The sequence below is a fragment of the Nicrophorus vespilloides genome, unplaced genomic scaffold, assembly GCF_001412225.1.
Source record: "Nicrophorus vespilloides isolate i.1.1-1 unplaced genomic scaffold, Nicve_v1.0, whole genome shotgun sequence".
Classification (NCBI taxonomy): Eukaryota; Metazoa; Arthropoda; class Insecta; order Coleoptera; family Silphidae; genus Nicrophorus; species Nicrophorus vespilloides.
Window position 1 is genome coordinate 83,196 of NW_017098186.1, and position 16,292 is coordinate 99,487.

The following is a 16,292-nucleotide window of genomic DNA, read 5'->3' on the forward strand; positions in this document are numbered from 1 at the left end:
TAAAACGTGAAATGTAAATTGTACTCCGGCTTTTATTATTTATGAACGCAAGTTGAACATAAGTGGAACAGCGTACTCTCACCTCCAGAACGTCGGACGTCTCTGTGTATTCTAATATTAATTAAACCAACCTAACCGACGGTGTTTAAGGCGAGTAACCATTAACCTCGTTCAAGAATGTTTTCTTCGTCTTTATTTCTTCCGAAGAACTCTTGAACTGTTGAATACAACAAAAACAACAACAACAGAAAAAAGTAAGCAAAACGATGACAGCCGATTTCGGCGAGGTTTCAGCCGCAATAGATCTTGAACGCAACGGTTCTTCGATACGATACACATCTAGCAGGAAATTTCGTAAATAAAAAAAGGATGGCCACGAATCGAGTCATTGCCCGTCACAGTTCTTTGCTTGTAAACGTGCTAACCAGAAATCATAAGAAAAACGTAATTACTATTTGTAATTGTAATAACTACACTCGCGGTTTATGATTGATATCATGGTTATAACAATTTTACTTGAATTGATGTACATCAGATGAAATGTAGGATAATTGAACTGTTGTCCTACATTTCATCTGATGTATCAAAGGTCCCTTATTTTATCTTACAAAAAGCAACTATTTCTTTAATTATGAACATTTAATTCTCATGTTTTACATATTTTAGTAACAAAGTTATATAATAAATATATTTTTGATATTCTACAGAATTTGTGTATTGCCTCATAGAATTGGAAAAATTATATAAAATGTCCTATTTTTGATGTATCAAAACAAAGTTACTTAATAGAAAAAATGTAAATGAAATAAAAATAACGACATTTGTAAAATCACAAATATCAATATTTTATAGAGCAGAAAGATTTTTTTTATAAATTTTACATTAAATGTGTAAAAATTTATTTGATTTTTATTAATTGCTAATAATTCAAGTTTGTAACGAAATTAGACTAACTTGTTAACCAGTTGACCTTAATTACTAAAACACAGTTTTTTTTAATTACCTTGTTCTAATATTTTTTTATATAACAGACACATTTATTACAGTAATAAATATCGTTAATAATATTTTGGACAAAATTAACTCTATTGAAAATAAACATTGAGCGATAAGATAAACGTCTGTGTTTTCCATGCGAATTACATGATGGACAGCAAATGTAAAATTTGAATCGGTTAATAATAATATTCAGTAGATTAGATAAAAAAAAGGCACGTTTGGTTGAGACGAATGAAAACAGTTCGAATATTGTTTACGCTTACGAGCGTTAAGTAATTGTAACGGTTTTCCACTTTACTACCAGTCTCGAAGACGAAGATTGAATGAAGAAGAAAAAAAGAGTGTCGCAGCACTTCGAACAAAAAGCGAAACGTACGAAAAATACGTAAATATCTTACGATATTTCTTTTGTAAAACCTATCACGCATCGCTGCGAAGAAAGTAAAAGTGGTTGTTGTTACGCGACGGTTTCAATGAAATAGTTTCGAAAATTGATTGATTGAAGTATTCTATAGTGATTCAGCAGAAGCCACTTTCGTGTAGTGAATATTATGTAACTGAAAAATCCTCTCATTTTTTTTTAATATAAAATAAAGAATAAAATTATTTTATAGGTAAGTTCAACTTAATAATTAAGTAATACAATAGCACAATTTTCTTTACATTTGTTGAATTATATGTATATTCAATAAAATTTAGATCATTTACTTAATTGCTTATAGTTTCCTATTAAATTTTAGATTATTTTGCAAAGTAAAGTTAGCTAAAAAATTGAATAAAGAGAATTGGCAAGAAGTAACAAAATTTGTACTATTTTTTTAGAATTTATTTATATTATATTTTGCTCAATTAAAATTTAGTGTTATTGTTTAAAAAATTTCAAACTGGACTGTAGTGAATCGGAACTGTTTGAAGCTGGGTTATGCGAGATATTCCTGTAATCTCTAATAAGTATTTGATATTCAAAAGTAAGAAGTCTCCAAAATATCTTGGTAATAGATGATGAGTAAAACCTTCACATTAAAACAATAAGAATTAATATGTGAAAAATGCAAACTGAAAATCGGTGATAATACTTATCTATGTAAATAAATAAATATGTGGGGAAGTATGTGAAGGATGAAAAGAAATTAGACTTTTATTTACAATCTTCCTTGATAAAAAAAGGAAATTCCTATATTGTATTACGGGCATAATGGCAAGCGAAATTCCAGCGATCAAACAGCTCTATTGTTCCCGTCGTAAATTATCGACAGGTTGATTTTAATGATAATGGAAGTTGCGTGTTCGTTAATTAATCGAAGCCTGTTTTCGAACGCGCCGATATGCCTTTTGGACGACAAGCCTAGTACGAAGGAGGTTCCACGAGAATATTATTATCCTGCAGCCATTTCATCCATTATAACTGCTGCAGGTAACACGACCTCACTTTGACTTTGTGTGTCCTTGCCAAAGGACGAAACGACTGTGATTTATTGCGTCTCTTAACTTGTTTTTTGGTATATACTAAATTTATGATTCGTCAGAATTTGTGTTGATTTTACGCTTACAAATATGCAGTTTCTAATTTAATGTCAAGGTCATAATCATTTTATCAAAATACGATTATTTTTTTATAAAAAATATTTATTAGATTTTAAACATTAAGTTAAGAATGCGCACTTGAACATTTCAATTACCTCTTCGATTTATAGAAACGTTTCGTCAAAGTCTTTGAGAATGATACAAGAAATACTGTTTTAGTTGCAATCAACTTCAGTTTTCTTTTGCTCTTCAATTTCTAAGAGGTCTTCATTTGTGAAAACATTTCAAGACGATTTTATTTTAGTTTTCTCTTATACAATCACTACTGACTCTTCAATTATTTAAAATTTATTAAAAATCAACAGAAAAACTATATAAATCTTATAATCACTACTGAAACTTCAATTTTGAGAATATATTTTAAAACCACAAAATAAATATTTGTACAAAATGTGTGGGATTTCCAAAGCGACTTTAGCAGAAATTGCAACCTCCAAATATCAACGCATTAATCGATTCCAGTTTCCAATTAACCGGTTTTCGTTGTTATTTTTGTTACAAACCGTGAATAAATTATGTCCACTTAATGCATTCCGGTTCGCCGCGAGCCGGGATTTCGTTATTTGCGGATAATTAGTGGCTTACACAAAACACAACATATGTTTTCCATTTTATTTGTCCAGACAAAATAAAAAAGATCAAGAACAACAATTATTATTAAATTTTTTTTATTGTGTCTGGTTAAATTGCATGAGTCGTGTTTTCAGAGACAACAATTGCGATAGTCTGCGTTATCTAATCTATCATTTTATAAATTGTGTAATTTGCTCAGAATAGTGCGTTCTTGGTTGTACGTGCTAAATCCTTTTCTATCGTACGATTGTAATAATGCTTTGCCTATCTGGAATACAACCGTATCACTGTTTACAGCCTTGTAACTAATTTGTGCTTTATTTGTATTTGCAGAGGACACAGCGGAGTCACGATGCTGCACATTACGGAAGACACTCCACCGGATATGCTTGCAGGAGCCATGGATCTTACCGTACATTTACCAAATGGAAGGCAGGTCAAGATGTCCGTCGAGCGAAGGTAAAATAACTAAAATCTCGTATATAATACGCACAACTTGAATTTAGTTTAGCTTGCAAAAAAAAGAGTTGCGTATTATACTTGAATGCAAATAACTTTATTGTCAATATTAATACTTTATGCAATTTACAAATTTTTATCTTGATCAAAAACATTTATTGCAAATTGAGCAATACCTCGAATAGTCTGGTTTCGAACAGTGCGGATTCAGTAGAATCCAGTCTTACAAACTTATTTTTAAATAACAAAAAGTATTTTATTGTCTATATTACTCTGACTGTGAATTATACTGATATTTGACACTTGTCATTATAATTAAAAAAAAAAGTTTTGTTTACTACTAACATTTGATATTTTATTAACAAATTTTTATTGAAAATGTTTTGGGTATTATATAATTAATATATTAAATAAATATCGCAATTCATCACATATTGCTGCTTCATTCAGTCCGAATTCACTATAATCTGGTTTCAAACAGTCCGGAATATTTTACGATAAGCTATAAAACTTATTATCAACAAAGATATAAAATAATCCCACGAGTTAGATCTGAAATAAATTAGTTGATAATTTATTACAGTTAATTACATTCCGGTAATCATAACATTAATCGATGCATGCAAATCACTCTCGTTTCGAACGAAGGTTACTCCATCTAATTGAACCATAAAACAAGCATAAATTCGTCTATAGGATTATGCACGTAACCTTAAACTTTTCTCTTTATTCCTCCCGTTTATGAATGAACTCGTTATTAAATCGCATTAATTACGAAACGAACATAATTCCGTGTGACATATAACAGCTCTACCGAGAGCGAAGCAATTACAAATAACAAATAAATCCCCCTACGGGAATTAATTGTTGAAGCTCGTGTAATTACCGATAATTTTCCACTTTATTTATTATTTTTATATAAATTTCCAATTGCGCTTTTCATTATAAACTTTTTTTTTATATTTATCAAAAACTAATTGCAATAATTGTTTCCTTTGCGGTGATGTACGAAGCCGTAATTATTGAGAAAATGGAAAGTCGATTTCGCATTTACCCAATTAAAGTTTGACATCGTTTTTGTGCCGAGCATTCAAGATGTCGCAAATTAAGAGCGTGAGTAGAAAAAAAATAATAATAATAAAGGCTGTAAGGAAAAGACGCGTTACCTGTTCGTACTGTATTGACTTAAAATGCGGAATACTTGACCCAATTTACTTGTTTATCGTTAAACAGCAAATTTTTATTCTACGAGCTTCGTTTTACAAAGGCAAAGTGCATAGTTGATTAGCTTTAGAAGTTCAAATATGTTAAGTTTAAATAGTTCGGTCAATATTGTACTTGGATAGTCAAGGCTGTGCAATTACAGGTACAAATACCGATGCATACTAATTTACAGTACAAATCCTTGGGTCGCATAAAAACATACAAATATGTTTTGTTTTCAGTTAATTTTATTTGGAGTAATGTTGTTTGTATAACTAATATTTTCATATTCCGAATGTATTAAACTTTTGTGGGCAATCGGCGGATATATCCGCCAAATTAAGTTATTATTTGAATAAAGAAAACATAAAAATAATAATTATAAATAAAAAAAATGTGATACGTAATTAAAAATTAAATATTAGAGAAATCGGATATACATTTTTGTGTTTTTTTTTTCATTTAATTTCAAAAAATGTACACATAAATAGAATAGATATTTCATATTTGTTCAGATTTTGATAAAGTATGTTTATGTCAATTAATTCCAGATAAAATATTCCATTAAATATATGAATTCAATCAGATTTTATAGATAAAACAATATCCTTAATACTTTTAGATGCAGAATTCTGATTAGATTGTTTATATGTATGAAATAACTTCTTATTTTTTAGATAGAAACTTATTAACTTTTCTTTTATTGATGATTTGAAGGTTTATTAAGTATTAATTATTGCTTATAAATTGTAGTATTGGATAGAGGTATAATAAAATTGATGTAGAAACTATAAATGATAAATAATAAAACTGGTAATAATAATTGCAATTAAATAAAGACACGTGCGACGTCGATAATTGCGCACAATTCTCGCAGTGAGGTTTGTTTATAATTACGCAATTTGTTTTTTTTATAGAACACCTATGATGGATGTTCTGGTTCAAATTACAACTGCACACCATTTGCAATTGTCGAGTCACTCAATTCAAGCCTTGGGCATAGCCCCATCCTCCCAGCATAACGACAAAGTGTTGCCTTACAAACCAAACACACCGATAGGAACACTGGACACGCAACACATAAGAGTAATACCAAAAGGACGGAGTCTGCCCGTGCCTAAAAATGTCCCTCCAGGTCATCAGCCGTTCGTGAGCACATTCAGGCTGCGAGTGCATCTACCTAGGAACCAGTTGTACGTATCGAGGGTGAGCATGAACGCTCGCCTCGAGGATATCATGAAGGAAGTGTGCGACGAGAAAAATTTAGACCAATCCAAATACGAATTCAGGCATCCAGGTAACGAAATCATATGTTTGATGATGCATTTGCATCGATTAATAAAGAACGTTTGCATTCGAATTATAAAATTGAATTACCTCATGCGGACGTCATTTTCCTTGGTTTACTATTTTCGCACGTGAATCACCACACGAGCCATAATACACTATTTTTCTATGGCCTCACACAGTTTACCTTATCATGTCGTAGCGACAAGTCGCGTTCCGCTAAATAGTTTAATTCAATTACACGAAACAAGTACATCTATTATTTACACTGTGATAAAACGCAATTAGATTGAGAGAGAGAGAGGCGTCATTGCTAACTGTATCATTTCAGCTAACCTCGATCAAGTGCTGGACCTCAAATTGACTTTGAACGATTACCAGATTACTGAGATCCATTTCGTTTCGAAAGGAAATTCAAGACTGAGCCAAGCCTTTTCGGCCAGCGATATAATGGCCTTACGCAAAGACGAAGAGAGGAAGCAATCGAAATCCGGCGGAGTGTTTAATTTGATATTCAAAAGAAGCAAAACGGTAAGAACGTCATTGGAGGATTATTCCATATTTCGTTGATCGCAACGTTCTTCAATTATAGAGCAACGGTTCTGGATCTCTATCGAGCGACAATAGATCCATATCACCTACACACAGCGACGATTCGCGATCCGTCACTCCGCCAGGTGTGCAACAAGTCAACAATTCGGAAAAACCGAAGGCACCTCTGAGGAAGAGGAGGCCCGCACCGAAACCCCCAGCAAAGGAGGAGACGAGGAACGTCGAGAATCAAGTGAGGAAAACGGAAAGCGGATTAACCATCTGTCATTCGAGAAACAGCAGTGACAGTTCCGGTTATCATGAGGCTTCTATACTTAGCGACAACGCAAATACTTCCTTGCCTCGACGACCGCAAACCTTGCTGATGAGTAGAGAAGCCGACAAACTGAACGGCGTACATAGCAAGAGCACCAGCAACCTCTCTTCGATGTCATCCAAATCTAAATCGACTTCCAGCTTAGCTTTTGCAGGTACAATTATTTCTCATAATATAATAAATAAACATTTAAATTAATTAATAACATTTTCTAGGTCGAAAAAAGAAGGCTCCTCCACCACCGCCAGTTCTAAATGCAGCCTGTTCTGTAGACAACCTAGAAGCTAGTCCTGTAGTTGATAGTCCCGTAGAACAGTCAGGTAAGCGTTCCACGTCTATGCATGCAAATTTCTGTTTGTTGGATCAAAGCTACAAAAAAAGCAAGTCTCTAGAATTGATCGAAAACGAATTCGACTATATTTATCACACCGATTATGATTCCATTGATGTTCTATACGACTCACCAACTAAAGACTCATACGATACGTTTAGTGTCGAAAATATTGGCGAACAAAAGAATCCCACAAAATCTAAACATTTTACTACGTTAAAAAGAAAATTTTCAACGAAACATAAATCTAAATCTGTCGATAAAACATCAAATAACGATGAGCCTAACATAACAATATTCAAAAAATTTCACAACAATATAACAAAGAAATGGAACAGTAAATTCGATAACAGCCAAATAATTAAACCAGTTCCAACAAAATCGAAGTCTTTGGATATTCTTGATAGTTCTCCAGGTAAACGGGGTGTCTTCATATTTAAAGATAAACAAGAACTAAATAAATCCGCAGATGATATGATCTCACCAAGTAGTTATCATTCCTTCAAGGATTCGCAAATACATTCACCGAAATTTGAGAATTTAAAATCGAAGAAAACTATATCATTTGATAACGAAAATGGAATAGATGAGACTGATATTAGCAAATTTCAATATAATCAAAGTATCGAAAACGAATCGAAATTTGTGAAATATCCAACTCACGATAATTTAGTCTCTATAAAAGCAAATGAACAAAATATTAATAATGATGATGATGAAATATTGGAAATATTATCCAATCCTAAGGGATCTGTAGAATGCATCACATTTGAAGATGATTCAAAGAGAAATAGTTACATATCATATACTAGTGAATTGGATGGAATTTCTATAGAGAAAATACAATATACTGCAAGAGGCATTGTTATTAATCCAGAAGAAGGATTTTCTTATGCTGTACCTAAAACTGAGGTAGTGGGTACTTTCCAAGATGTCTCGAAGAATAAAAGCAAAGGATTTTTCAGAAGGAGTGATTCTAAATCAGGTACTTTTCCAAGAGGCGAACTAAAACTCTTCAAGTCAAATTACAGCAAATCTGTTGATACCAATTTAGACAGTGAAGCAAATAAACATTCCAGTGATTCAAGGCGAAGTTTATTTTTTCGAAAAAAATCGGCGTCAACAGAAGTAATCGATACGAATAGTGGAAAGAAAAGTTTTTTTTCGCGAAAATCGTCGGAAAAGAATATAGATATTCTACCTAAAGAAGAATCAAAAGTTAATACATTGCCAAAAGCAGAAACTAAGGAAAGATCTATTTCTTTGTTTAAAATTACGAAACCTTCATACTCAAATGATAGTTTAAAAGGTATTAATGTAGAGGAAAAGATTAATACAAAACAAGATTCGTTTTTGAGAAGGAAAAAATCTGTGAAAGGTAGTGAACATTTGGAGGGAGCTAATTTGAAGAAAGAAAGTACAAAAAGTGTTGATAGAGTAAACAAACCTTATGCTAATGATGGCAATAAACATACATTTTTTAAAAGGAGCTCTCAAAAAGAAAAGAATCAAAATAAATCTTCAGATCATGAAGAAACTCCAGTTAATACTGGGGCTGTTAGGAAGAGAAAAACTTTTTTAAGAAAAAGTTCTTTGAAAAAAGTGAGTAATAGTTCACCAAACGTAAATCATGATGATAGTAAATCTGAGGATCAATTATCTGCAAATGATAATTTACCTAAGAAGAGAAGATTTTCACTGAAAAACTCAGCTAACAAAAATAAAACTGATGAAAACTTAGAAAATGAATATAAACTTTCTAAAAGGAAGGAAAAAACACAAAATGTAAACAAAACTGATAAATGCAATGAAAATACTGAAAATGTCAAGGAAGTAACGTTGGAAAAGTCTAAAAGATTTTTTTCAAGGCAGAATTCTGAAATTGGAAAGAAAAAACCTGATGCATTCAAGGAGAATATAAATGAAACAAAAGTAAATTCCAATGAAATTGATGTCTCTAATAAGAAAAAATCAAAATTTGGAGATAAAACAGATAACACTACTTTGGGACAGAATTTACATACATCTGTATATGAAACTGATAAAGTTTGTAGCAATGATCTTCAATCACAAAGAAATGTTTCAAATGTTAATACAGAAATTACTGAAAACTTAAAAAAAAGTGAATCAGAAAAGCATTGTTCTAGTCAAATCATTGATAACTTACATAAAAGTGATTCTACTGAAACTTTTATCAAATACTCAACGGATAGTTTATGTTCTAAAGAAAACATAGAAGAGAATATCTCAGGAAGAAGCTTTTTTTCAAGAAAAAATTCAAAGAAGGAAAAAGTACCTAAAAAAATAATTAAAGAAAATAGTTCACAAACTATTGAAGGTCGTAACACTGAGGTTAAAGCAAATAAAAACCGCTTCTACTCCAGACAAAGCAAGTCAAATGATTCTGATCTTAGTAAATCAATTGAAAGTATTTCTTCTAAATACAGTAGTTCATCTGATTTTTCACAGGGTAAAAGAAGGTTCAGTTTCCGTCGTTCACAAAAGAAGGATAATGGAAATCAACCAAAAGATAATATTAGTTTAAATCAATCAAACGAATGTGTTAAAGTTAAAGTATCTTTAAAAGATGAATCTGATAATGAGAAAGGCTTTTTACGAAGGATTAACTCTAAGAAAAGAAATAAACCAGTAGATAATTCCAAGCCAAGTAATGTGGATCAAAAAGAAGAAGTACATTTATCTTCCTTAGAAAATCTATCTGATGACAAGAAGAAACAAGGTCTCTTTGCAAAGAAAAACTTAAATAAAAGTGTAGATGATATTAAATCAAGTAATGTAGAACAAGAAAAGCAAAATATATCATCCACGGAAAATCTAGCAGATGATAAGAAAAAACAAAGTTTTTTTGTTAGAAAAAGCTCAAAGAAATATGTTTCAACGGGAAACCTTCAAAATGAAGACATATTAAATGATAAATTAGATTGCGATAATAATAAAGGATTTTTTGCTAGACGAAATTCAAAAAAGAATAAAACTTCTGAATATAATGATGTAAGTAAATTTGATACAGCCATTGTGGATAACAAATCATCTAAAAGTAATATTGAAAATAAATCAAAAAGTGGCTTTTCCTTAAAAGGAAGTTTTAAGAAAAAAGAAAAATCTAAGGAAAATGATATTAAAATTATGTCTACGGTTGAATCATCAAGTTCTGAAAAGCCTGAAGGAAGTATTGATAAGATGGGAACACAACTAAATGAAAAATGTAATAAAGAAAATGAAAATAAAATGATGTCACAGAAAAAACCGGGAAAATCTAAAACATTAAAAGAAACAAAACCTGATGAAAATAAAAAAGGATTTTTCAAAAAAGAAGGATCGTTAAAAAAAATAAGTAAGTCCAAAGAACTTGATGATAGTACTTCTTGCGGTAAAGATGAAAAAACAGAAGATGAAAAGAAAACGTTATTTAGACGAAATTCTCAAAAGAAGGTGAAAACTGATGAAAATGTAAAGACTGAAGATGATAAATCTTTAGATAAGAACGTAACTCAAGAAGATGTTAAAAAGAATACATTTTTTACACGTAAAGATTCGAGTAAAACGAAGAAATCTGCAGACAATAAAAGTGCTGATAATCAGGACTCAGGAAAAACAGAAATTAATAAAAAAAAATCAACTTCAGAATTGAAGAAATCATTCTTTTCGTCAAGTCCAAAAGACATTGCAAGAGATAGCTCTGAGAATTTTTCGGATATGAATAAGAAAGAAAAGTTAGAACAAGAAGGTAATTCCTCTAAAAAAACTTCTAAAGATTCGTTTGTAAAGAAGATGCAAAAAAATTACCTATCAAAAACGGATGATTTAAGTACAGGACTTAAAGATGATAAACAAGGAGTTAATAGTGGAAAACATGACGAAATTTCTGATACTTCAATCAAAAGGAAAAGTTCAATAAAAAGACTTGTTCGTAGCATGTCAATAGAACGTAAAATCAAGCAAAATATAACTATTGATAATTATGATGATGTGAAAAATTATATTTCAACTGATAAAAAGGGTGAAAGTAATTTATCCCAAGTAAAGAATTCTAAAACTGAAGAACATCTTGCTCCAAAGATTCTAGTATATAAAAGAAAATCTGTAGATAATCTTCCTGGACAATATAAAAATCTGGTTCTGCAAGAAATGTTTAAGTCACCAAGAAAAAGTTTACCAGATGAATGTAAATCTATTGAATTTAAAGACATTCCTCCTAAACCGCATAAGGATACCGTTGTTCCTGATGACAATAAGTCCATGGAATTTAATTTAATGTATGCCGATGAAGAAGATTTTGCTATGTTTGATGATATCAGTGTTTCCAAAATAGCAGCAAGTATTGAAGAGAAAATTGAGAATAATGCAGATAAACATTTTTTAGATAATACCATGCCTCGAAAATGCATTACGAGAAAGGAAAATGATCGACACTTTTCTTTTTTAGAGAAGACCGATTTACCAAAAGTCAAACTTAAATGTGAGCAAGATGAATCATCTGAATGTACAGAAAATTCATGTAGTCATACCAAAGTGAAAGATATGATATCAAATTTTGAAACGTTTACTTGTAATGAATCTAATAAGAAAATAACAAATTTAGAAATCGTTTTAAATGAAATAGAATGTAATCAAAAAGATGAGAGTTTAGTTGATACGTATCCATATTATTTAGCTGGAAACGTTGAAAAATTCGATAAGAAATTATTCAAATCATCAATTTTCGTGTAAGACTTTTTTTTGTAGTTTTGTGTGTTTATGTGTGCTTTTGGTAGTGGGTTTTAATTTCGTGTTAAGCAAATTAACTCACTAATGCTTAGTATTTTGCATGTTAGATTTAGCCTCAACACAATGCACTAGTAACTCGGATATACCGACACCTGTACCCAGGCAAAGAAATTGTCCAAAACCTAAACCAAGAATATTACTTAATAGAAACAGCATTGATAGCAACAGCTCATATAGCGCATTAGAAGAATATACACCCGATGCTATGTCTACAGTAAGCGGTGATATATTTGAAAAAGAATCCGAAAACCAATGTATTTTACAAGAATCTGAGATCAATCCTTCTGATACAAATAAAACAGTAGATATGGATATAAAGGATGATAGTATAGAAAAAACAGATGTAGAGGAAATTTGTAGTAACTCAGAAGAAGTTAGAAATGATATTCACTGTGAAGGTGATAGTAATTACAGTAAACACTGTGAAAAGTCACAAGTTAATTATGCCAGAGCATTAGAAAATATTCATGTAGATTTATTTAGTGAGTCGTATAAAAAGCAAGCAATACCTTTGGAAACTCAAGAGGAGAAAGATTGTAATACTGAATGCGAAGAATCAATGCTTCCTGGAAGATCGGATACAGATCATGCTGATGCATTGCTGGGTGATAATGAGCATGCATTAAAATCCATTGGCGTTCGAAATCCATTTAAAAAACAACAATCCGTTTCGAGTTTGCGAAGCATTGATAGTATTCCCGGATGCATGGGCAGCAGCAGCATGAAGAAATGGAATAATATTCAAGACCTAGATGATATTTCTATGTCTTCGGGGGAATTTAGAGGGAATTGGGTAATGGGGGATTCAGACGCAGGCATGTTATTAATTTACTAATTAATGAAATTGCTCTTTCGTATTTATTGTATACTAATTTAAATTATTTATTGCTTTTGTAGAATCGTTACCTCCAGCTCAAGAGAACAATCTGCAAACTCAAGTTTACTCAACGAATTCACCTCCAGAATCTATTGCAAGCAGCTTAGCAACGACATTATCGAGTAACATAGAGACTGATTTAATTCCATCTAAAGAAAATTCCGAAATTATCGAGAATGAGAAGCCGATAATTGAACGGATGAAAGAGATACAACCTATGTTAGAACCGATCAAGATAGAAACACCCAAAGAAGGCGATGTTAACGACCTGGAAACTGAATGGCAATACCAATTACCATCTCCGCCCACGGCTTTCAGAGACTCAAGTCCAGTAACTGAGAATTTAACAAACTACGAATCAACTGAACCTGATCATTTCAAACCAGATTCCGTTATCACAAGTCCAGAGCTGTTTGAAAAATTGAAGCTCGTGAAAGAAGCTAAATCAGAAATATCGGAAAATCAGAGCGAGGACGATAAACCTATCCTCAATAAACTATCTCTTGAAAATTTAGAGAAGCGCAAATCATTAGTTTATAACAGAGAATTAGCAACGAGTTTGAAATACAAAGATGATGAATCTGCTGTTAAAAGTCAAAAAACAGATTCTATATCAAGCAAAAGGTCGAGCGTCATCAGCGAATTAGAAGAAGTAATTAACCATCCGAAACCTATTAACTTGACTAGAAGCAATAGCAAGGCTGATAATTTCATTCAAGTTGAAAGTGCTTTACCAAATTTCAAAATTACCACTTACGATATGCCGAAAAAGAAGATTAACATATTCGAAGATGATAGTATTCGTAGTAATTCTGAAACTAATAATAATGTCGTCAAAACACCGGAAGATACGAACTTGTATAAAAAATCTGAAGACGTGTTTAAAAAACCGCAAGAAATTAATAAATATAGATCTAAGACCATGGCGAGGTCAAAAACCACAGACAACTGTCTGACTAGGTCAGAATCGTTTTCAATGAGTAATTGGGTCCCTGCCAATCCAGTCAAACGATCAAAATCGCAGGTCGGAATTAGTGAATATATTGAGGAAAATAAAATGAGTAAATCTAACAGTTTGTTTGATGTATCTGGATTACAAAGTTTAGAGGTAATTATTTACAATTTATATTGAATCTAATTGTATTTATATACTGTTTTTTTAGGTAATACGCAATATTCAAATGAAATTAAAGCAAGAGAAGGAAATAAAGCAAGAGAAGGAAATCAAAAATAATATTGAAAAGGCGAAGGATGTTAAGGAGAAGGCAAAGACAGTGTCGCAGTCGCAGTCTTATGTAAGTCGCGGACCACCTTCTATTAATTTAGGAACTTGGTCCGAAAGACCGAAGTCACAAATTAGTCTTAAAGAAGACACCGATTACAAGTTTAATACAGCGAACCTGAAACCCACCGAAACAAGTATTAAACAAGTGGAAATTAAACGATCGACTTTCAAACAAACCGATTTAAATGGGGTTAATGTAAGAGTAAACGCGTCTGATGAGAAAACGAATGTAAGTATAAAAGTGAACGGTTCCGAGACAATTTCCTCGCAGCCATCAGGAAACGTAGTTATTAAAATTGGAGGCAGCGAACAATCCAATAACGAGGATTTCTCCAAGAGATTTATTAATCATACGACAGCTGTGGGATATAGGAAACCTTTGGGTAATATAAATAAAGTATCCACGAGGCCCCATTCGATAGCTCACGATGATGTATCGAGACTTCCGATTGTCCGATCAGTTGAACTGAAGAAGCCGTTCAAAGACAACCAAATAAATACTTCTATAACGCAAATTAATGGTGAATCGAAGCAACAGCCGTTCACCAATTCTCAAGTGTACGTAACGTCGGAACCGATAAGACTAAACAGCTTCAATCAAGCGCCAGTAGTGAAGGGCTTTAAACAATCCGAAAGCAATAAGAACATGTGGAACAGTTACAAAACCCTTCCGATGAAACCAACACCGAAGATGGATACGCCGACCACCAATCAGAACGTGTCGTTCTCTCAGAGAAACTTAAGGAGAACAGAGTCCATCAAAAATACTCCAACCAGTAACAATAATAACATTAATAATACTAATAGTAATAGCAATTTATTCGATCACGTTGTCTTGAGAAATACGCAAAATTCTTTCAACAACAACAACAATAAGCGATTTTCAACTGGAATGATGATGTCAAACATCAACATGAATAATAATATTAAGAATGTGGAGAAACCACCACCACCTCCAATAATGCCAAAAGTAAACGGTTTTAGTCAAAATAAGAAACCGGAAAAGATGGTGGTGGATCCACGAGATGAGTTGCTTAGTGCTATCCGAGATTTCGGAGGAAAGAAAGGACTGAAAGCAGTTAAGATTTAAACGTTTTGTTATTTGATTATTATTATTTGTTTATGTTTCATGTATATATTAGTGTACGAGTTAATCCAACCTTATAGTCATTTATTGTTTGTATCTATTTGAATGAAAAGCTCAATTTAAGCGCTTACTGTTCTTCTATTTCCTTTTAGTATCGTGTATTATTTTTTTTGTCTGTATTATATTAGTTTTTAAAAAGAACACATATTATTATACTTAAATGGAAAAAAAAACACATTTTTAACCTGCATTTTGGGTATCAACGAAACGACTAAATAAAACTGAGAACAGATGTAATGGGACCAAAGGTATTGTGGAATATAGATTATTTATTTTATTATAAATGTATACTATTTTATTCACTGTAAAACTATATTATTATGTATAAATAAAATATATACAGTTATATAAATTACACTAAAAAAAATACATGTTTTTGTTTCACTTCTTTTAACAAATCCATTTACAACACTTAATTATTTACCTATCAAAATTTGGGGACCCTGGGCTAACTTTCTACTCAATTAACCTAAGTTGGTTAGTGCAAAAGAAATTATATAAGAATCTATATAATGCTATTTCTAGAATATATTGTTTATATGAATAAAGCATTAAATTCAAATATGTGTATATTTGGTTGCCTATATTAATAAACCAAGTTTATATTTAGAAGTTGAATCTATATACATTTTTCAAATAAAATAATTATTAATAAAATATATTTGAAAATTATTGTTTAAAGTAACATGTTTAAGAGCATTACTGTCATCAATTACATTTTTTTAATTAACAAAATTTTTTGAATTTTTATACATTTTATTATTCATTTCATCTGATGTTTCATAACACTATAACAATATTGTGTATATTAATATACTTATGTTGTTAACAATAATATCTTCAATAACAATTAAAAATAAATTCGTTTTTCTTGTTATTCAAATATCAGTT

The 16,292-nt window shown here is 31.4% G+C and overlaps 1 protein-coding gene across 2 annotated transcripts in view; it reads left to right on the forward strand.

Moving 5' to 3' along the window:
• Positions 1-15,679, forward strand: part of LOC108561856 (bromodomain-containing protein DDB_G0280777) — an 86,667-nt gene extending 70,988 nt beyond the window's left edge. The window contains exons 3-10 of one of the 2 annotated variants that reach the window (XM_017919952.1): positions 3,490-3,615; positions 5,736-6,115; positions 6,437-6,636; positions 6,698-7,127; positions 7,189-7,293; positions 12,140-12,907; positions 12,990-14,077; positions 14,133-15,679. In XM_017919952.1, the coding sequence (XP_017775441.1) occupies positions 3,490-3,615; positions 5,736-6,115; positions 6,437-6,636; positions 6,698-7,127; positions 7,189-7,293; positions 12,140-12,907; positions 12,990-14,077; positions 14,133-15,344 (4,309 nt within the window). In that variant the 3' untranslated portion in view covers positions 15,345-15,679. The remainder of the gene's footprint in view (positions 1-3,489; positions 3,616-5,735; positions 6,116-6,436; positions 6,637-6,697; positions 7,128-7,188; positions 7,294-12,139; positions 12,908-12,989; positions 14,078-14,132) is intronic. The other variant, XM_017919953.1, reaches the window with a different exon arrangement.
• Positions 15,680-16,292: the final 613 nt, after the last annotated feature.